Consider the following 22,076-nt stretch of genomic DNA (forward strand, 5'->3'; position numbering starts at 1 on the left):
GGAGCGGGAGGAGAGCCCCGAGGGGCGTCCCAGGCAGGCCCCTCTCAGCCCCGCAGCATCAGGGCAGCCGCCAAGGGACCGGTCTGGCTCGCCCCCAGGCAGCCGGAGGGAAGGAGGAGGAGGCCATCGTGACCCTCGATGGCCAGCGCAGGGGCCCCGGTCATCCGCTGGAGTTGGGCTCCAGGACCCCTGGGAGGACAAAGCCTCTGTCCGGGGAGCTTGGATGGAGAGGTCCTGGATGGCAGAAGGGGGTTGGACTGGATCGGGGCCTTCCTCTATGAGCAACGCCCCTCTCTCCCGGCTCAAGTCAGGAGGAGGGCAGAGCGAAAGGGGAAAGCCAGGCTTTGCTCTCTGGGACTTAGACTTGGAATGCTTTAAACCGTGGATAACCGAATCCGTGGCTGAGGAGGGCTGCCGCAGTGTTTCCCTCGGGGCCAGGCTGGCTTCCCTTTGGGCAAGGGCTGAGGCTGGCCTTAGTGCATCCCCACAAAGCAGCCCCGGCAGAGGACCACCAGCCCCTGCTTGGAAACCTCTGCTAGAAGGCAAAGGCAAAGGCTGGCATGGCGGCAGCCATGGGTTTCTGTGGCCATGTCCTGGAAGAGTTTCTTCCTGACGTTTCGCCAGCAGCATCTGTGGCTTTGGCATCTTCAGGGAATGCTGCCATGGAAGAGAGCGGGGTGTGTGTCTGGGTCTGTGTCTATATGAAGATGGAAGGTTCTGCCAAGAGGATTTGTGTTGCTTGGCTCCCAGTCCTGAAGACCAAGAGCCAGCAAATGCAAATGAGGAAGCCCTCAGGGCCAGGAGGGATGCCCAGCAGACAATGGAGACCTTGCCATTCAAGCACAGAACAATGCAGAGATTAACATGGAAATCATGACTTCCTCTCAGCCCAGGGTCACACAGTGTATATGTACACACACACACACACACACACAGCCCACTCTCTTCCATGCCAGCATTTGCTGAAGATGCTGCAGGTGAAACGTCAGGAATAATAAACTCTTCCCGAACGCGGCCACAGAGCCTGAAAGCCCCACAAAAGGCTCAGCCTTAGCAAGGCAAAGCCTGTGGGCCTGGCATGAAAAGGGACCTTGCAGCCCCTCAGAGACTTAGTCTGCAAAAGAAGTTGGAGCATCAGCTTTCCTAGCCTTGGTCCTCTTCCTCAGATGCAGGGAGTGAAGCCTTGCCCAGGAAGGACCTTCACAATCAGGCTGTGGGAATAGCCATGGAAAGGCAGAACTTGTGGGTCTGGTGTGCAAAGGGACCTTGCAGCCCCTTTGAGACTAACTCTGCCACATCTATGCCCTGGCGAGACGATTGTTCACATTGTTCTCCCCTGTGTGCCATAAGGAAATAAGGGAAGATCCATAGTCTTTGTTCTGGGCTGCTGGGAGTTGCAGTCCAACCTCTGATTCCCTCCTGTGTGCAACTAAGGGAGTGTTGTGGTTCAACCACAAACCATGTGAATTTGGGCCTTCTCAGTGTCTCTTCTGTCTTCCTCCTCAGGAGCCAGCTGAGTCCTGCCGGCAAAACCTCTGCGCAAATTGGGACCCCAGGGTCATCCCTTGGTGGCCCCCAGCCCCAGGCCATCCGCCATGCCTTGGCTGGTGAAGCTCTACCTCTTGGGCCTCGTCCTCTCCATCTTCTCGGCTCTCTTTGGCCTGGTGGACTTTCTGGGCGACCTGAGGCCCCTCCAGAGCCTGGACCCCTGCCTCTCTGGCCACTGGACGGGGTCCGAAGATGGCCAAAGCCCCAGAGTCCTGGGGGGAGATGTCAGGACCAACAAAGCCGCCGGCTCCTTCCCGTGAGCCTCTGCAGGACATGCTTGGCTAGCTGTGCCAAATGGATGTGCCATGTGTAAATGTGTGCATGTGTGAAACTGACCATCCTTGCTCCCCAGTGGATGATGGGGCAGGCAGTAGGACTCTTCTGAAACTTTGGCAAAACTTCCCTGTTGCAGCTTGAGATATGGCTCTGTTGGATTCATTGTGTCTCAGAGATGGATCGGGACGGCGCTCACCTTGTGAACCCTGGAAACTTTGGACCTGGGTTCTTTTTTAGTAGCGAGTGAGACTTCTGGGTGCCACTGATTTTCCACTGCTGGACCAGTGATGTGAACAAACAGTTCTGGGTTCTTCTTGCTTTCTTTTTTGGCTGCAGTGATAACTAGTACAACCTCCGTCCCCTCGGCTAAGCCTCTTGGCTGCATCTGCTCTTGGTCTGCATGTGAAAACTGGGTCAAGAGTGTAAGCAAATTGGCCTGGCACCCTGGGGAAAGGTTCTGGCCAGCACCACTGCCCCCAAATCCACCCTGGGTTCAGATGGGGTGCAGGGGGGAGCCCCTCTGCCATAGTTAGATCCCCTCCTTTCCACCCACTGCCCCCTCGAGTTCCCTGCACTGCAGAAGAGAAGCCCAGAAAGGGGCATCACGGGACCCCAAACCTCAGCGTCCCTCCAGCAAACTCCTGGGTTCCCTTAATAAATGAACAGCAGGGGTTGGAACTGCACAGCCCTCCAAGTGTTGTGGGGCTGCGTTTCCCATTGGAGGTGGTCAGCATAGTCCTTGGTGAGAGAATGTTGGGAGGTGGAGTCCCAACAATATATGGAGAACTGCATGATTCCCACCTCTGGTTCGCAGACACAAGGGTTACCCCCCGTTTTGGGGGTGATGGAAATGAACCCTGACTGTGCCCCTCCCTGAGAGTAGGAATTGGCTCCTTTGGCCCCAAATATTGCCCCCTCCCTTGTCCCAGGACCGGAGGGGGCTTGGCAGGGACAGGGATAGATTTGAACCTGGATGCCTTTATGTTTTTCTTATGGCTTTGTTGCTGAGTTTGCTGAGGGGAGGTGGCAAAGACAGGCCCAAAACGGGGTGCTGTTTGGTTCCAAAGCAAAGATGGGAGTTGTGTCCCCCTCCAGATGTGAATGGACTGCATCCCCCAGCAGCCTTATACCCAGCCTAGCCAAGGGTGACTAATGCTGGGTGTTGCAGTCCATCAACATCTGGCATGATGGCCACCCTGACCTAGAGGCCAGGCCAGAGCGAACGCAGTCCGGTGCCCATCATTGCCAAATGGCCTGATGCCCTCAGTCCTTGTATTTCCGCTCCTTCTCTGCGTTGATGGAAAACTTTGCAAGGAAAAGTTTCAAGGCTACTTTACCATCTTCTTTTGTGAGTGTTGCCTTTGAAAGCGGCAGTGGAGATGATGCAGCCCTTCAGATGTTGCAGGACTGCAAGTCCCAGCCAGCATTGCCCATGGCTAAGAATGCTGGGCATTGCAGTCCAGCAGTGGAGGGCTTTCCTGGTTGCAGCTGTTTTGGGAAAGGGATGGTTGTACCACCAATGTGATCTCTCTCCCCCTCTGGAGTGCACCATGGGATCTGCAGTAGAAGTCAATGCCTTTCTAGTCTGGATCTCTGAATAAGGGTGCCTTTGTGAGTTTTAAGTTTTCTATGGGTCCCAGGTTCCTCCTGGCCTGTGTGTATGTATGAATGTATTTATGTTTGTAGTCTGTACTCCTCAGTGCCTTTTCCCATCCTAAGAAAGAGGGGAGCTTCTCCTCTTGGAAGCCATTGTAATCTTTTAAAATAAACACATATATCTTTTTCCAAACAACTTTGCAGAAGCATTTATTTGAAGCGCGGAGGAACGTCGTGGAGCAACATTTTGGAAGGCTGGGCTGTGCCTCTCCAACAGACCAACTGTGGAACACAGTGACCTGATGTCATCATCGCAAAGGAGGACAAGGCACTACAAAATGTAGGACATTCTAGGAAAATGTAGGCCATTGCAAAATAAAAACTGAAAACACACATATAAATGTAAATCCATGCTTCTTAGGTATGCTCTAAATGGAAGACATTTTGAAATTCCCCCTGGACAGAAGATTGAAATGGACATGTCCTGGAAAACGGGGGTGTCTGGTCACCTTGGACAAGGCCCTGCAAAATGTAGGACATTCAAGAAAAATGTGGGATGTGACCAAATGAAAGGCAAAAAGACTCATAGAAATAGAAATGCATGCTTCTGGGTCATGCCCCACATGGAGGCCATTTTGGACATCCCTCCTGGACAGAAGGCTGGGATGTAGGACCCGTCCTGGAAAAGAGGGATGCCTGGTCCCCCTGCCACCAGGCAGCAGCTGCCCCTCCATTGCCACCTTGGGCTCAGTGTGACATCATCACAGCCCCAGCAGCTAGCCCCGCCCCCATGGCAATGTCATTGTGATGCGTGCTGCAGCCTCACCTGCTGGGCTTTTCCGGCTCCATTCAGCACTGCCCCCTGCTGGCTGTCCAGAGAGGGCCATGACTGGAGGTGGACTGGACAGGCCATAGCAGTGTCCCCCGCAAGGCATGCTCAGCCCCTCGAGCCATGCATCCACGCACCCCCATGGCTAAAGGCAACAAGTTAAACAACAGGGAGCTTGGCTTGGAAGAAGGGCTGCTCTGCCAGTTGGTCCACTCCCCGGACTACAACATTTTCCCCCGGTCAGCCGTCTTTGAGAGCAACTTCATCCAGGTACAGAAGGGGCACTTTGTTTCCCAGGGGGTCAGGGACTGGTGCCGTGTCTGAGGGCCTTTCTGGCAACCGCTCCCAGTTTATGGAACAGCCCGCCGGAGGTGATCCATTAGATTACCACCTTAGACAGCTTTTAAACATCTGTTTGGACCCATACAGACAGGCCAAAATTAAGCTGTTACAGGTCACTTTGGAGGTATGCTGCTTAAATGACACATGCATCTTAAGAGGCCAGAAGCTGCGCCAAAGCTGTGCTCCAGTCCTTAGGACTGGATTATGGCTTTGGTGTGACTTCCAGCCTTTTAGGACACATGCATCATTTAAATAGCACTCCTCCAAAGAAACCCGAAGCAGCTTTATTTGTTAATTTTTCATTTTAAGGTATGTTTTAAATAATGAATTGTTTAATTGTATTTTAAGGGGGGTGGGATTTTGGGATATGGGTCTGTATTGTTTTAATGTGTAAGGTTGTGTTGCACAGGGAGGCGGGATATTAATATTAATATTACTCTCAATAATAATGTTGGCTGCAGGCGCTTCCTCCGTTCTTGAAAACTTCCCAGGACACAAGCTGCAAAAAACATTTATGTGCACTTTGGAATTGCTCTGGCTTCTTATTCGGGCAAAGATGGTTCAAAAACCATGCAACGTTGGAGGCAATGCCTCTGGCTCGCCTGGGATGTTGTTGAGAGCTTGTCTGTGCAAAAGACAAAAGGCTCACGCTCACAGTCACACTTTAAAAAAGAGAGACAAGGAGCACGATCAAAAGTAGTCAAATTTCTGTTCTCTGCATCCACAAAATAGGGCCCTTACACACTACACAATTGTAGTATTGCCGTTACACTATAACTCCCATAACTCCATCCTTTGGACTCCCAGGATTTGTTGTTTGGCTCTTGAGCGGAGGATGCTAAATGTCTTTCCCTAAACTATTCATCCCAGGATCCCATAGGACGCAGCCATGGCTGTTAAAATGGAATCATAGCATTAGTGAGATGTGGTGTGGAAGACAGGGAAAGAATTGAATGTCCAGATATAGGACGGGAGATACCTGGCTTAACAAGACCACATGTAAAAGGGATCTAGGAGTCCAAGTAGACCACAAGTTGAACATGAGTGAACAGTGTGACGCGGCAGCTAACAAGGCCAATGCTATTTTAGGCTGCATTAATAGAAGTCTAGTGTCTAGATCAAGGGAAGTAATTGTGCCACTGTATTCTGCTCTGTTCAGGCCCCACCTGGAATATAGTGTCCAGTTCTGGGCAAAACAATTTAACAAGGATGTTGAGGAACTGGAATCATGTCCAGAGGAGGGAGACCAAAATGGTGGAAGGTCTAGAAACCATGAAGCCCTATGAGGAGAGACTGAGGGAGCTGGGGATGTTTAGCCTGAAGAAGAGAAGGTTAAGAGGTGATCTGAGAGCCCTGTTTAAGTATTGGAAGGGAGGTCAAAGGATGGTGATGTAGCAGTTAATCGCTGGTCCTGAAGCCACAACGTTGTAAGGTCGATCCTAGAAGAGGGCTCCAAGGTTGACTCAGCCTTCCATCCTCTCGCATTTTGGCAAAATGAATACCCAGCTTGATGGGGACAATTGGCTTACTGTACACATTGCACACTGCTTAGAGAGTGTTCATTGATAAGCGGTATAGAAATGTACTTGCTATTGCTATATTTAATTTCATAATCCTAGAGTTGGAAGGGACCCCAAGAAGGGCCCTGATCCAGTCCAAGCCCCTTCTTCTGCCATGCAGGAACTCTCCATTAAAGCATCCCCTGTGACAGATGGCATCCAGATTCAAAAAAGTAGGGGCAGCCATCTTATAAATGCTGGTGTTGTGTCAGTATAAGCCACATTGCGTATCTTCTGAGGTTCAGCCTCTCTTTCCTGCCACATCCATCAGCTATTTCCAGGTCCTTCTCCTTTTGTGAAGGCAAAGCCTTTCTGCTTGTGGGTGGTGTGTGCAAATGCAGTGGCACTATGTGGCCCAGACCTGTAACTGGCCTGCCCTTGGCATGGTGGGTGGGGGACCTGTTTCCCAACAGGTGACAAAGAAGGGGAAATGGGTGGACATCACCAACATGCCCACCATCGTGACCATGGGAGTGACCTCCTCGGACCCCTGCCTCCCGCTTCCCAATGTCCTGCTGATGGCCAAGCGCCGGCGGCCATCTTCAAGGGGCCACAGTGAGACCCCTAAGCAGCCGGTCCTCGAGTTGACCAGGTAAGTGGGCAGTTGGCCTGGGTGGGTCGGTGGGTGGGGGTTTGGTGGGTGGGCAGCTCCAGCCTGGGATCTTGGTCCAGAGCTGTGCAACTTGCCTGGGGCGATCCACGGGAATCCTGGTTCCTTCCCCCCAAGAAGGACACCTAAAATATTTCAGGAGGAACTCTAAGAGGACCAAGGTCACCTGCAGCAGGAATGCCGAGCGTCTTGGATGTGCACCTCATGGGGTGCTGGGGTCAGCTGTGGCTTTGCCTTTGGTGGGGCAGCCCCCACTTCTTCCTTTCTAAGTAGAGTATGTGCCCCAAAAAGTCATGAGAAGCCTTTGACCGTCGGCTGCACCCCAACTCTTTTCTCGCTTCCCCAGGATGCTGCCCCTCCGGTACGTCCGCCTCTCCGTCCACGATGCCAGGCAGCGCATTTTGCGCATCCAGACGGTGACCCGGAAGGTGTACTACTTGCAGCTGCACCAGGACCACCCCAGGGCCGTCTTTGCCCTTTGGAGCCGGCTGGCAGACATCCTCCAGCGAGGCCTCTCCATCACCACCAAGGACCCCGCCATTCGCATCCGGCACAGCCTGGTCCCCAGTGGCAGCCCTTCCAGCAGCAGCTCTTCTGCAGAGGTATATGGACCCCAAGGCCTGGGCCTCTTTCCTGCCCCATTGCCATATGCCAAGTCCAGCCCCTCCATGCAAGGTTGCCGAAGGGGTATTTCCACATTGCCAGCTAATCCAGACTACAGAGTGTTAATCTGGGGACGAGGATGGCTTCAGTTGGGCTGCCTTATGGCAGGACTATGGTCAAGGCCTATGAATGACAGCATTTCAAATATTAAAGTAGCTGCATTTGAAACAATGTTAAAGCACATCAAGGAGAAAGAGAAAGTCAAAGTACTCTCATGCAAACGCAGGCATCCCTGCTTCCCATTAAAGCCCCTTCTTCCATTGCTGGGTCTCTTCCAAACAAATAAATGGCTGATTGAACAAAGCATTAAATGTAAACATTAAAAACTCTTCCAGAGCATTGCACAAATTTGGAGGAGTTGAGTGCTGCTCACACTGAACAAACAGCAGCCACCCAAAACCCAACAAAATGTGGCTTTTTGCAACCAAAGCCTTGAGCCTCCTCATGCTTTTAATCCCAAACCGTATGCGCAACGTGGCTTTGAACTGGCTCATTTTGTTATTTTATTAAAAATATTAACGTTCCTTGCCTTTTACGGAGAGATCTCCAGACTTGTCTGACAAAGTCGACGTGGTTTTAAACCATGTCGAACTGAAGACAGTGTTAAGAAATCAAGGAGGCTAAGAACATATTGAACGGTTTAAAGGGAGTCAAAACTGTTTGATATGTTTTTAGCCCACTTGATTTATTATTGCTGCCTTAAACTCATCGTTGGTTTAACTAATCTTGATTTTGTTTGCCAGCCAGGTCTGCAGATCTCACCAAGAAAAGCAAGAATAGGAATAGTTTTATAAAACAATAAGGTGTGCCAGCATATACTGTAAATCAAAAAGCCATTCTCTCCAGATGGAAATCCATGCGTAAGAACAGTTGCTTTGGCCTGCAAAAGTTAGAGGTGATGGTTCATTGATAAGGGAGGGAGGGATGGATGGATGGATGGATGGATGGATGGATGGATGGGAGCTGATTGATGGGTTATCAATGATAGCAGTATATGCACCCAGTTGGATGCCTGATCCCGAAGGGAGGACCTTTGGGTCATTTTGGAGGGCAACCCTCCAGATCAAATGGCACATGCTGATGGCTGCCATCTCTTCCTCCTGCAGCACGCCGAGACCCAGAGCGTGATGAAGAGAGTCAGCAGGAAGATGTCGGGCATCCTCTCCCAAATTTCGGGGAAGCCGCCCAAGAAAGAGGAAAAGCAGAGGAGGTATGTGGGCACCTAGCAGTGGGGCTATGCCAGCAAAAGGTGGCACTGTGTTTGTGCCATTAGACTAAAGTGACCCAATGTCTGCTGGCTCTCCTTCGTATATTGCCATGACGAAAGCAAACCAAAACTAAGCCCAAACAGAGGTGCCGGCATTCAGCACTGCCTGAGGTGCCTGATCTCAAGAGGAGCTCACACACAGCAGAGTGCAGAAGCACAACCCAGTATGCAGTACTGCAGCATTTGGCAACACAGTTGGCTTCTTCCAAAGTCCTCGGAGGCTTTTATCTTCCTGTTGCAACATGTGCAATATATACAACAAAAGCTCTGATGTCTGTCAACATACACTTGTCTGCTATATTTACAATCCAAACACTCCAAACTCTCCAAACTAACCCACCAGCTCTGGGTTTCAGAGTCCTTGTATACATTACTAAGGGTTGACACCTGGTGTTCCTCGCCATTTACAGCCGTATAAAGGGACATTTTACCCAACAATGTCCTCCTTTTCCAGAACATGCCTTCCATCTCAACCTTCTGCCCAGGAGGAATTGCAAAGTGTCCTCCATTCAAGGTGGCCAGATGCCCTCCTTGTCCAGGGCCTGTCCTACATTTCAGCCTTCTGCCCAGGAGGAATTGCAAAATGGCCTCCCTTTTGAGCATGATTAAGAAGCCCATTGAATAGCCTCACATTCATGCATTCTCTTGGCAGCCTGCCCTCCCTGCAAAGAGGGGGATAGGCCAGATTCTGCTAAAGTTCCTAGTAGAAGCAAGAGGTGAGACTTGCACCCAGAGCCCAAGGCACCTTTGTTTCTCAGAGGGAATAAGGACAGCAAATGCTGAAAGGGCCCTTTCCCTTCATTTCAGCACAATGGGCAAAAGACAGGAATAGTTGAAACGTGGAGTTCGTCAAAGGCTTTTTGCTAGAATAGTACAACTTTAAGCCTTTGTCTTGCGCAGAGTTCTACAAGAATCTTGCAAGTCAACAAGGTTGAGTACATAATAATAATAGGGGAGTGTGGCATAGTGGTTTGAGCATTGGACTGTGACTCTGGAGACCAGGGGTCAGTTCCCAGTTTGGCCATTAAAACCACTGGGAGACCTTGGGCAATAGGTCACACTCTCTCAGCCTCAGAGGAAGGCAATGGCAACCCTCCTCTGAACAAACCTTGCCCAAGAAAACCCCAAGATAGGTTTGTCTTAGGGTTGCTATAAGTCAGAAATGACTTGAAAGCACACAACACACACACACACACACACACACACACACACACACACTAAAATACAGTACTGTATATGTACTATTAGTAGTAGTAGTAGTAGTAGTAGTATTACTAGAGTCTCTTACCCACCTCTCCCCATGGATCAAGGCAGAGGAGAACAGGAATTAACAACCTCTAAACAATATAGCTGTAAATAAACCATCAGAAATGAATTTATATTTATATGAGTGCTTTTAGCTTTTGTTTATTATTATTATTATTATTATTATTATTATTATTATTATTATTATTATTATTATTATTAAGCTTTATTTATAAAGCACTGTAAATTTACACAGCGCTGTACATGGCATCAATTAAAATAGACAAAACAAACCTGCCTATGGCAGTACATTCTGCAAAACAATGAAACATGGCACATATTAGGACATCTTAACATTCAAACAATAAAATATAGCTGACAAGAAATTAAAATAACATTGGAGAACTTATTGGTTAACGCTGTACATTTTCCTCGGATGTCCTACATTCTGAGGTACTTGTCCTCCTTTGTGGCATCTGTTCACTTGCGCCCGGCTCTGGCCCCACTGTCCAGTTGCAAAAGATGCCAGCTGCCCCATCATTTGTTCTCATTGCAAAGGACATCCAGCCCTTGGGTGCCTGGGATGCCAGGATCTACTCTCTGTAAATCTCTATATGTATATAGTATGCAACAGAGCCAAGAGTGGGTTGGGTTTTGGACCGGGACTCCAGGAGACCAGAGTTCAAATCCCCCACCAGCCATGGAAACCCATTGGGCAAGTCTCTCTGAAGGAATCTGGTCAGGACAACCCTAGGAGAGGGCCGCCACATTGGAGCTAACATGTTGCAGTGGTTTGGACGCTGGATAACAACTCTGGAGACCAGGGTTCGAATCCTCACATACTCTCTGAGAGTCGCTTACTCTCAGCCTCTGAGGAAGGCAAAGGCAATCTTGCCAAGAAAGCTCTGGGTTGCCATAACCTGAAAACGACTTGAAGGCGCCCAGCAACAACTCAACCCACACAACCGCCATTGAAACCCCATCAGGGATGCCTTTGCTGGCCAACTGAAATGCACAATATATGTGTTGCAAGCATTCAAAGCTCCACTGGCTTCTTCTGCATCAGGCAAGAGGTTACAAACCAAACCAACTGGAGATGTTAGTCAGATGCCTGCATGCTTTCTGTATTGTGAGAGATCTTCCGTTGAGTTTTGGGGAAATGGGTCCATTTGGCTTTTTGTGATGTCCAGCAAGAGATGTGCCACCATAGATCTCCACGCTTATAAATCAGCACATCTTCCTGGGTTCAGATCTTGACCCTGGCTGGAGGGCCATCTGTCAATGGGGATGCTTTGGTTGAGATTTCCTGCATGGCAGAATGGGGTTGGACTGGATGGTCCTTTTGGGGGTCTCTTCCAATTCTATGATTCCTTATATCTCCTTCCTTCCTTCCTTCCCCAACAGAAGAGTCTCCTTCCAGACAGAGGAGGAGGAGGAGGAAGGAACGTCCAACCTTTCCCTTGACCTGAGTGGTAAGTAACTTCTCTGCCGCCAACCCACCTTTATGGCAACCGTTATTGACCTCCAAGGACCAAGAGGAGCCAATGCTGGTTTCTCTGTGGCAATAAAACCAATGCTTTCCATTAAAGCCTTTGGGGACCCATTGCACCCCAATTGCAGCCCTTCCGAAGCGTCCATGTGCCTCGTTTTAAACAGATGCCGCTTTTGGCTTAATAGGTCCTGTTCAGGTATTTGTGGTTTAACCTGGAAGTGATTTAAATGGTTTATAGTACATGCTAAGAACCCATGATAAAGGGTTGGATATATCTCCTGGCCTCCAGCACCCTCTAAAATCATGCCAAAAAGGCCCCTTGCCAGTCTGTCTATGGGGAGACTAAGCAGGGAAGGGTCAGTGCTGGAGTGGACGCTGTGTCGGCCAAAGGACTTGGGTTCAAATCCCTCCTTTTCCTCTTAGAAGTTACTTTTCATACAGTGGAGGGTCAGGAAGGGACTTGGGGAGCGGCTCTCCATCAAGGTAGATGCTGCTGAGCTTTTGCAAATGGTGATGGGTTCACTCTTGGAAGAAGAGCCAGAAAGATTGATTGATTGATTAGAGGAAATTATTGGGCTTCCCTGGTGATCACTTGCAGCATGGATATCCATCATTAGGGGGAGACAAATCCCAGCTGAAGAAGGCCATCTCTTCCTCCAAGTTCCATAAAGCAAAGGATGCTGCATCAGGGTTCATGGAAAGAGGAATTCATAGCAACTCAGCCAGAGGGTCTTCTGGAAGCACAAAAGGGAATTGTCGCTGGTCCTTGCAAAGGCTTCAGGAATTCCTCTTCCAGCTTTGCAGCTGCAACCCGCCAAGAACGATTGATCTGCGTTAATTAACAAGAGATGAATATGGCCATGCCACACTCGTCGCTTGTTAATTAACGCAGATCAATGGTTCTTGACGGGCTGCAGCTGCAAAGATGCTTAAAGAGTTTTGGTGCAGAAGTTACTTTGCATTATTTTAGAACAGAAAAGAAAATTTAAGCCAGGAAACGAAAGGTAGGAGTTCGTTTGTTTGTTTGTTTGTTTATATCCCGCTCTTTTCCCAGGACTGGGACTCACGTTTATCACACGAAGGAGAGTTTATCCCATGAATATCCTGGGAAAATAGCCTAATTACATGTAATGATTCCACACAATGTCACACAAAACCCGCCATTAAAGTGGTCACAAAGAAGCATTAATGTGCACCTTTTTACTTTGGGGGTTTCAGCAAAAATGCATTTCTGATATCACTTTGTTTGCGCAATTGCGTGTGATGATCATTTGCGCAATTACTTGCCATTTCCGCTTTATTTGCAGGATGCTTTTTTATATGCATTTTAATCTCTCTTTAATGCCGAAATCAGCCTCGGTGTGATAAACCCCATAGAGATAGCTAGAGGACATAAAAAGCAGAGGATAAAGAAAGTGTGTAGGTGATTAAAGTGGATATTAAAATATGGCTGTCATAATTAATTGCTAATGTATCCAAACTGGGGTTAGCTTAGGTGTTTAAAAACCTTATCACAACAAGAGAAAGCTTATGGTGCAAATGTTGAAATATGTGTGATTGTTGTTGTTTGTGTTTTGTTTTGTTGTACAATGCTAATGTAATGTTAAGAGATGTTGTATGGATGGTTAAGAGCATTATCTGTTTTTTAACATTATATATGTATATATGTGCATATATATGATGTATGTATGTATGTATGTGTGTGTGTGTATACATATATACACATACATCTTTTAGATACAGCACTATGTACATTTACAGCGCCATAAAAATAAACTAGAAGAAGGATTTACTTTTTTCCCTATGGAAGTATCTTCTTTATGGAAGCGCTTATATATATCATGAGATCTCTGGGGGGATTGCAATACAATCAGCGCATGCAATTAATAGCCACATGTATTTATAGCCCGCTCTTCAGCCAAGGCTGACAATTTGTTAATGAGACCATTTAAAATGTGAAACAAGAGAAACAATTCAGTCCATTTTAGAAAAGCATTTTAAACAGTGGAATAACTGAAGGAGGTGAATGATAGTCTCAGATCCTGTCTGTGTCCAAAAACCATAACCCCCAGAACCCTCCAGATTTCCCGCCTGGTCTTCTGTGTCCAGACTGGACAATTGCAATGCTTGGGTCCCACTTTTTGACTACGAAATCTTGGGATGTGTAGTTTGGAGAGAGGAAATGCTGCGGTTTGGGCGCAGAATCCCCCTTTCCCTCTGTATCACACATCTGGGTCTGTTTCTCCGCTTTTTCTTTCCGTGCAGATTTTAAATAGTGTATTAAATGCATTTTAAACCATTTTGACCTTTTAAGCAGAACTGTTATTTGTCTTTTAACTTCCGTAAAAAAATCTGTTTTGTTTTTAAAGCTAAGCTTCTCTCTTGACATTTTGCAAATGCCTTGGATCCCATCCCTGGAAAGGCAGGGTAGATATTGAGTGAATAAATAAAGCAAGCTCCTGCCCTGAGTAAGCTTTGCAATGAGAGCCAGCGGGATGAGTAACGCCGTTCTTTTCTGGGAAGGAAGAGCGTGTGCTTTGGGTCCAAGTTACTCCTTGCAAGTCGAACGACTGAAAGGTTGGCAGCCGGCAAGGTTTCTGTCCTACTTTGCAGGGATCTAGAGCCGGCCCTCCACTTTGGTGGCTTTGACTTTTGCGGATTTGGTTATTTGCAGATTTGATCAATATGTCCTCAATATGTCCTCTCTAGGAATCTCTAGGTCCTCCAGCACAACGCTGCCAGAAGTTGACCATAGAGTTGTGCTGCAGAACCTAGAAATCCCTAGAGAAAACACTTTGTAGGCATTTGTAGGTCCTCCAGCGTTATTCAATGATCAACATCTGGCAAATATTGACCATAGAGTTGCTAAGTATCTATCTATCTATCTATCTATCTATCTATTACCGTTTTGGGCAGAAAATGTACAAAACAACTGCATGACAATTTCGTGTTGGATCAGTCCCAAAGTGCTGGTCCAAGAATCCTCCGGTCAAGATTTCTCATGGCTTTTGACCAGTTGTTAAAGTTGTTTTGGGGTCTTCTTTCCTTGCGTCCTGCCTGGCCTGACCCACTTGTGCCCACTGTCTTCTGCCCACAGTCCTCTTCTATGACATGCCTGCGCCGCTGGTGTGCGCCCGGTGCAAGGGGCGCCTGCCGAAAAGGCCCCCGAGAAGAGGCAGCAGCGATTCGGCGGCCACCAACTCGGACCTTGACCTCCAGAGCTACGGCCTTTGGCAGCAAGAGACCCCTTCCTGGCTGCAGCCGAACTGCCGCCTCAGCAGCCTGGCTGCGGCCGGGTGCAAGTAGCGTCCAGCCATGTAGTGTCTCCCTCGCACCCGTGCCCACGAGAGAGTGAGTAGTACATAGGCGTAGCTCCTGTCAAAAGTTATGTATGACTGTTTGATGCCTGTCAAAGAATGATTTATGATCTGTCAAAATGGATTGATTGATGGCCTGTCAAACTGATGGGCATGTCCCTCCCTGGAAATACTAGGGCGGTACATCCTGGCCATGTGACCCACCCCAAACAATAGGGGGGTGGTTTGACCCCCTCCCACTGATCCTGGGTCTTCCCATTAGCCCCCTTGAGGCCATGTGACCCCTCTAAGACCATCCCTCATCCCTCTCTGATCAATGGCTGCCGATTCTGGACCTCCTCTGAACCACGCATCCCAAACTGCCCGGCCGTGCTAGATTCTCCATGTTTTCCGATTGGCCCTTGAGGTTGCGTGCCCCTGACCAACGGTTTGGTCCCCATGAGAATCATGTGCTCTGCGCCGGCCAACTGGAAGGCTGGCTGCAGAGAGCTCGATTCCGTAGCAAGAAGCTGCCATTTTATGCATGCCCAGACGCATTCTGCGGAAGCAACATGGTGGCGCCGAGCGTCCCGCAGCGTTTTGTGGGTTCTTCTATTACAAGGAGAATAAAACCCACCAAGATAACATCTTGGCCAAATTATAACGGGCCTATGGGCTTTCCTAATCCTCCCATACCATTGAATGTTCGACCTAAAAAGGGATGTAAAGAAAAGACTCCCAGCAGTATGGATTTCATTGACGAGGCGTCAGATATCGAGTGTGATGGCGGTTGCAATTTAAAGGCCATTCCCCAGAAGAGGACGCTCCACAGAGCCCAGGTGAATCAGATGGCTCAGGCCTTTTGAAACCGGCCACTCAGATGGAAGGGGCCATGGAAGAGGCGATGGAGGAGGAGAAGGAAGAAGCGATGGAAGAGGAGAAGGAAGCAGCGATGGAAGAGGAGAAGGAAGCAGCAATGGAAGAGGAGAAGGAAGCGGCGATGGAAGAGGAGAAGGAAGAAGGAAAACAGGAGAGATCCCAGCAGACTGGAGGAGGGCAAACGTTGTCCCCATCTTCAAAAAGGGGGAAAAGAGGATCCCAACAATTATCGTCCAGTTAGTCTGAGATCAGTACTAGGAAAGATTCTGGAGCAGATCATTAAACAGAGAGTCTGTGAACATCTAGAAGGCAATGCCATAATCACAAAAAGCCAACATGGGTTTCAGAGAAACTAGTCATGCCAGACAAACCTAATCTCTTTCTTTGATCAAATGACCATCTTGGTAGATGAAGGGAATGCTGTGGATATAGTAGATCTTGATTTCAGTAAGGCCTTTGACAAGGTTCCCCATGACATTCTTGCAAACAAGCTTGTAAAATGTGGGCTAGACAAAGGAACTGTTACATGGATCTGTAATTGGTTGACCGGCCGAAGCCAAAGGGTGCTCAACAATGGCTCCTTTTCATCCTGGAGGGAAGTGACCAGTGGGGTGTCCAGTGGGGCTCTGTCCTGGGCCCAAGGCTATTCAACATCTTTATCAATGACCTGGATGACAGAATTGGGAGCATACTTATCAAATTTGCAGATGACACCAAATTAGGAGGAATAGCTAATACTCCAGAGGACAGGATCAAGATTCAAAATGACCTGAATAGACTAGAAAGCTGGGCCAAAGCTAACAAAATGAAATTCAACACGGAGAAATGTAAGGTATTGCAGTTAGGGCGGAAAAATAAAATGCACAGATATAGGATTATGGGTGACACCTGGCTGAATGAAACTACGTGTGAAAGGGATCTAGGAGTCCAAGAATACTACAAGTTGAACATGAGTCAACAGTGTGATGCGGCAGCTAAAAAGGCCAATGCGATTCTAGGCTGCATCAATAGAAGTATATAGTGTCTAGATCAAGAGAAGTCATAGTGCCACTGTATTCTGCTCTGGTCAGGCCCCACCTAGAATATTGTGTCCAGTTCTGGGCGCCACAATTCAAAAAGGACATTGAGAAACTGGAGCCATGTGTCCAAAGGAGGGCGACTAAAATGGTGAAGGGTCTGGAAACCATGGAGCCCTATGAGGAACGACTTAGGGAGCTGGGGATGTTTAGCCTGGAGAAAAGAAGGTTAAGAGGTGATATGATGGCCCTGTTTAAATACTTGAAGGGATGTCATATTGAAGAGGAAGCAAGCTTGTTTTCTGCTGCTCCAGAGAACAAGACCCAATGGAGCAATGGATGCAAGCTCCAGGAAAAGAGATTCCACCTGAACATTAGGAGGAACTTCCTGAGAGTAAGGGCTGTTCGACAGTGGAATGCACTCCTTCCTCGGAGGGTGATAGAGTCTCCTTCCTTGGAGGTCTTTAAACAGAGGCTGGATGGCCATCTGTCAGGGATGCTTTGATTTGGATTTCCTGCATGGCAGAAGAAGGGGGTTGGACTGGATCAGGGCCCTAGTGGTCTCTTCCAACTCTATGATTCTATGATTCTATGATTCTAAGCGATGGAAGAGGAGAAGGAAGAAGCGATGGAATAGCGATGGAAGAGGAGATGGAAGAGTAGAAGGAAGAAGCGATGGAAAAGGAGAAGGAAGAAGCGATGGAAGAGGAGAGGGAAGAAACAATGGAAGAGGAGAAGGAAGAAGCGATGGAGGAGGAGAAGGAAGAGGCGATGGAAGAGGAGAAGGAAGAGGCGATGGAAGAGAAGAAGGAAGAAGCGATGGAAGAGAAGGAAGAGGCAATGGAAGAAGAGATGGAAGAGTAGAAGGAAGAAGCAATGGAAAAGGAGAAGGATGAAGCGATGGAGGAGGAGAAGGAAGAAGCGATGGAGGAGAAGGAAGAAGCAATGGAAGAGGCAAAGGAAGCAGCGATGGAAGAGGCGAAGGAAGCAGCGATGGAAGAGGAGATGGAAGAGAAGAAGGAAGAGGCAACGGAAGAGGAGATGGAAGAGGAGATGGAAGAGGAGACGGAAGAAGCGATGGAAGAGGAGAAGGAAGGGGCAACAGAAGAGAAGATGGAAGAGCCCATGGAAGAGGCAGCAGAAGAGATGATGGAAGAAGAGAAGGAGGAAGGGATGGAAGAGGCCATGGAAAAGAGAGATCGTGACCCACCTTAGACCTCACTTGCAGAAGAACCTATGGATGAACACATGGATACTGATTTAGGCTCCCCACCGGCACAGCCCTTTAAGACTCAGGCTCCAAGCCCAGGACCACCCCCCACCGGCACAGAGACCCCCGAGTCCAGCGGCCCACCAGTCGGTGGCAAGAGGGAGGCATGCAGAGAGAGCGGCAATTCAAAAGCCGGAACACCTGGCTGAACCGGCCCAGAGAACATCATCATCCGCCTGCAGTGGACATGAATAATTACTTTATGGCTATTACATTCACTATGGAGAGAGATGGCGGCAGGCAGAGGAGGACCAGGGGATGCGCACAATGCTAATCCCAAGCAGCCTGGCTGCCCCTGATGGCCCTTCTCCATTGGCCTGCTCTCTATCTGTCTTATTCCTAGTATAAGAGTTGGGGGTTGTGTTACTGCTTATGATAACATCTTATGCTTGATTATTATGCCATGTCCTGTTATTTCAACATATGTCATTTGGTATTGATTGTTGTTCTGCTGCCAGGGAAGTGCCTTTTAAACTATTATGCTATTTTATGCCTCCATTATTATGCTTTTGTTATGTTGTGTACTTTGGATTCTTTATATTTATTTCTTTGGTGTAATTACTTTATTGTTGTTGTTTTGCTGTGATGCATTTGATGGGGATGTGTATTTTGTATTTGATTCCTTTGTTTTGTAATCAGCCTTGATTCTGCAAGGAAAAGGCGGAAATAAATCGTATCATCATCATCATCATCATAGTTCAATGGTACATGTATATAATCTGAAAACACGTTAGTGGTTTGGGTATCATTTGGGAGATGAGTGTGTTGTTTTCCCAAAGGAAAATAGGAATATAATAACAATGATTTATTTCTATTCCGCCTTTTCCCAACGAACTCAAAGCGGATTACAATAAGAACATTCAATACAAAGAGTAATCATACAGTAAACATAAGACAGAATACAAACATAACCCTAATCTCTAAAGCAAGGAAAATATATATAACTATATATGTAGAAAAATACAAGGAACAAAATCCGCAGATTCCTCCTCATAAATCAAAGTAAGGATAAAGTGTTTCTTATTTCTCTTTGTCTTAGAATGAAGAGCTGGAGACGGACGGAGCTACGATCCAAGGTGGAAAAGAGTGTGCAGCCCATCCCTGTTTCTCCCATTCCCAAAATGTAGATATATTGCTTTCCACCAATAAAGGAATTGTTTGTTTTGCACAGGGGTCTTCATACTCTGAGCCTGTGCCATGCGCGGGCTTTGCTTTCGCCGCTTTCAGCATACGCTGAAGCCGTGGGACAGTCTAGTGAATGGAGCGCATGTATCCAACCAGCCCCATAGTGAAAGGAACCCCCCCCCCACATCCCCAGAATAGCACCCCAAATGTCCCCCTTTTTTTGCATCAGATATATTCTCAAAAGGGCAGCTGTCAATCACACAGCCTGGCAGCCAGTGGCCATTTTGGGAAGGTACCCGGGAGCATTCTTTGGAGGCGGCTTGGGAATGCGTCCTGGGTTAGAGGGGTTGGGGAGGGGTGATTACCTCCAGAGCCCCATGCAATGCCCACCCCAGTTTTTAGGGTATAGATCAAAGGTGGGGAGGGGTGGCCCATGGCATGGGTGGGCACCAAGAGCATTTTTGTGGCCGCCCCCACCCCCCAAAAAAAATCCTGGAAAAATATTTGCTCCCTTGTGGGTGCGGGGGCCAGTTTCCCCAGACCCACCCACCCCCTCTTTAATCTGCTTTAATCCCAGGAGTGTTTTGGGGAGGGGGCTAAAAGGGACCCCAGACCCCTGAAAATTGTCCGGTGTATAGGGTCCATCCTGCCATCTCTGGTACCCAGGGCCAGAGGAAGCCCCCCTCTGCCCAATCCCTGGCATGAGACCACCCTCCCACTCCCGAGGAGGAGGAAATAGATGCAACTGGGGACCCTCCACACCCAAATATCTGGCACCATGTTGGGGGGAGTGGGAAAGATGTGCCTCACCCCTCGCGAGTCGCAATAGGGTTTGGGGTTCGGTGGGGTGAGGACAATTCTGATGGCACAGAGGGCATGCCAAGAGATGGGAGTGGGTGGGTTAAGGCCTTTGCAAATTTTCTGTGTGTGTGTTTTAAAACAATGTTTATTTTGGGTGGGGTTTTTATGATCCCAGGTTAATCCCAAAGGCTTTGACTGTGTAACTGTATCTATGTCAATAAAAGCCGCTCTGAGAGCCTTTAGGGCTGAAGGGCGGGGTATAAATACCAATAATAATAATAATAATAATAATAATAATAATAATAATAATAATATGTGCTGTCCGGTTCCTTCCTGGATGCAGGAGCGCATGGCAATGTTCAAGCTGCCCTAAAATGTTGGATTGAGGGGGTTTCGGGGGGGGGGGGTGGCGACCCTCCCGTACCCAAAGCACTGGGCATTTCCTCTCCTGCCCCAGATGTCCAAAGGCCAGGGGTTGCATTTCAGTCCAAGGGCCAAATTCAACTCAGAAATGTTTGGGGGGGGGCACATTACAGGAGCGGATGGGTCTGAAGACAAAAGAGGTTGAACCAAGGGGTCACTGTTGCTGTTGCAGCTGTTGTTGCTTGCCTTCCAGTCATGTCCAGTTTATGGTGACCCCAAGGCAAACCTGTCATGGGGTTTTCTGGGGCTGAGAGTGTGTGACTCGGCCAAGGTCTCCCCATAGGTTTCCATGGCTGCCGGGGAATCGAACCTCGCTCTCCAAAGTCAAGGAGGCCAGCTGTATTTTAGCTCCATGCTCTGGTTCCCAGTAGCATAACTCAGATGGGCATACCAATATTTTATCCACCCCCCGCCCCCCAGTTATTTTTATTTTATTATCAACCATATATATATATATATATTATTGCAAATCTCCAATAAGCTTTCTGCAAACAACTAATGACTTATAATTAACGCCTAACTCAGGTCATCGTATTGATAAGGTCCAACCAAATATATTGAAAGAATTCGGTAGCATGAGCTTTCGCAAAGGTCAGCCTACTTCTTCAGATGCATATTTAAACATGCATCTGAAGTCTTCTCTAGGAAAGCTCATGCTACCAACTTGTTTCTTTCAGCTACTGTATTCTAAAGGTGCTACAAGGTCCCTTTGCATCCTGATTGAATTAAATAGATTGAATTTAAGCATTTAAATTTAAATACATAAAACAACACTAACTGAAGCAACATACCAAGGAAAGCAAAGTGCAGTGCATAACTCATCCAGTTCCTAAGCTTTACCCCAGTCTTTTATACATCTTTTAGATGCCCCATCCAAAGGCTGGTAAATGACCAAACGGGGATGCCATTGGGAAAGGGCAGCTGACCCTTTGGAGAAGAAGCTGCCCGGAAGAGCTAAACTAAGACCACCAAAGGGTCAGATTCAACTCTATGGACTGAAACCACCCCCAAATCCTGGGGCTGGGGCCTTGTTCCACTTGGGGAGATCTCTTGGCCAGTTGCAAAGCTCTGTGAGGAGCGGAAATCCTTTAATCACTTTCCCATAGAGCAACGCAATGGAGAGAGAGGAGAAATGGGGTTCTCTTCCAGCAGCAGACTGACAGGGCAAATATTTGGGGAAGGTGGGAGGGCTTCTCCCTCTTTCTCTGGCTGCTGACAGGGGGATTAGTCTGCCTGCCCCACGGCCATCTCCTGCCCTCCGCTCTCCTGGCTGTGGATGGCCCTATGGTCCATTTGCTCCACAGAAGACCAGGACTTACTTTCTTGCTTCCTGAAGGCTGAGAGTTTCTATGGCCTCTCTATTAGCTGCTAAGAAGTGTGTCCAAAGGAGGGCAACTACAAATCCCAGAATGCCATACCATGGAACCATGCCAGTTAAAGCAGTGTCAAACCATTGTCTTACAGTGCAGATACAACCTGAATGATCCAACATGGTTTGCCTGCTGGCCTAGGACTTTGCAGAAAGCAAGACGCAGAACGCCATTTGCACACAGAATGCTTCCTGTGTTTTCATTCTCTGGTTAGCTTTACTGCCTGTTTTCCTTTGGATGCCTAAATGCATCGCCCAAGTTTTACATCACTGTAATGGTAGAAAACATATCCAGGGGTAGCCATGTTGGCCATATAGCAAAGTTAAGGATCATCCAAAATCCATAAAACAGTACGTAATACCTTTATTGGACCAACCAAAATGCACATTATACATGTTACATATATGTAACATGTATATATGGGGGACACCTGGCTTAAGGAGACTTATATGTGTGAAAGGGATCTAGG

The 22,076-nt window shown here is 48.1% G+C and overlaps 1 protein-coding gene across 1 annotated transcript; it reads left to right on the forward strand.

Annotated features, from left to right (window-relative positions):
- The first annotated feature begins 4,325 nt into the window (after positions 1 to 4,325).
- Positions 4,326 to 19,031, forward strand: LOC121931397 (protein FAM71F2-like). Its single transcript, XM_042469121.1, has 7 exons — positions 4,326 to 4,519; positions 6,564 to 6,742; positions 7,107 to 7,362; positions 8,530 to 8,633; positions 11,340 to 11,407; positions 14,525 to 14,778; positions 18,928 to 19,031. The coding sequence occupies exons 1-6, from the start codon at positions 4,373 to 4,375 to the stop codon at positions 14,731 to 14,733; spliced, it is 963 nt and encodes a 320-aa protein (XP_042325055.1). The 5' UTR covers positions 4,326 to 4,372; the 3' UTR covers positions 14,734 to 14,778; positions 18,928 to 19,031.
- The last annotated feature ends 3,045 nt before the right edge of the window (positions 19,032 to 22,076 follow it).

Source organism: Sceloporus undulatus, chromosome 5 (genome assembly GCF_019175285.1).
Source record: "Sceloporus undulatus isolate JIND9_A2432 ecotype Alabama chromosome 5, SceUnd_v1.1, whole genome shotgun sequence".
NCBI classification, from domain to species: Eukaryota; Metazoa; Chordata; class Lepidosauria; order Squamata; family Phrynosomatidae; genus Sceloporus; species Sceloporus undulatus.

Excerpts from the sequence above, each read along its gene's own strand:
- LOC121931397 (XM_042469121.1), top strand. The coding sequence starts at position 4,373 with ATGCATCCACGCACCCCCATGGCTAAAGGCAACAAGTTAAACAACAGG. Across the intron at positions 4,520-6,563 it reads TTGAGAGCAACTTCATCCAG|GTGACAAAGAAGGGGAAATG; the intron begins GTACAGAAGGGG and ends GTTTCCCAACAG. Across the intron at positions 8,634-11,339 it reads AAAGAGGAAAAGCAGAGGAG|AAGAGTCTCCTTCCAGACAG; the intron begins GTATGTGGGCAC and ends CTTCCCCAACAG.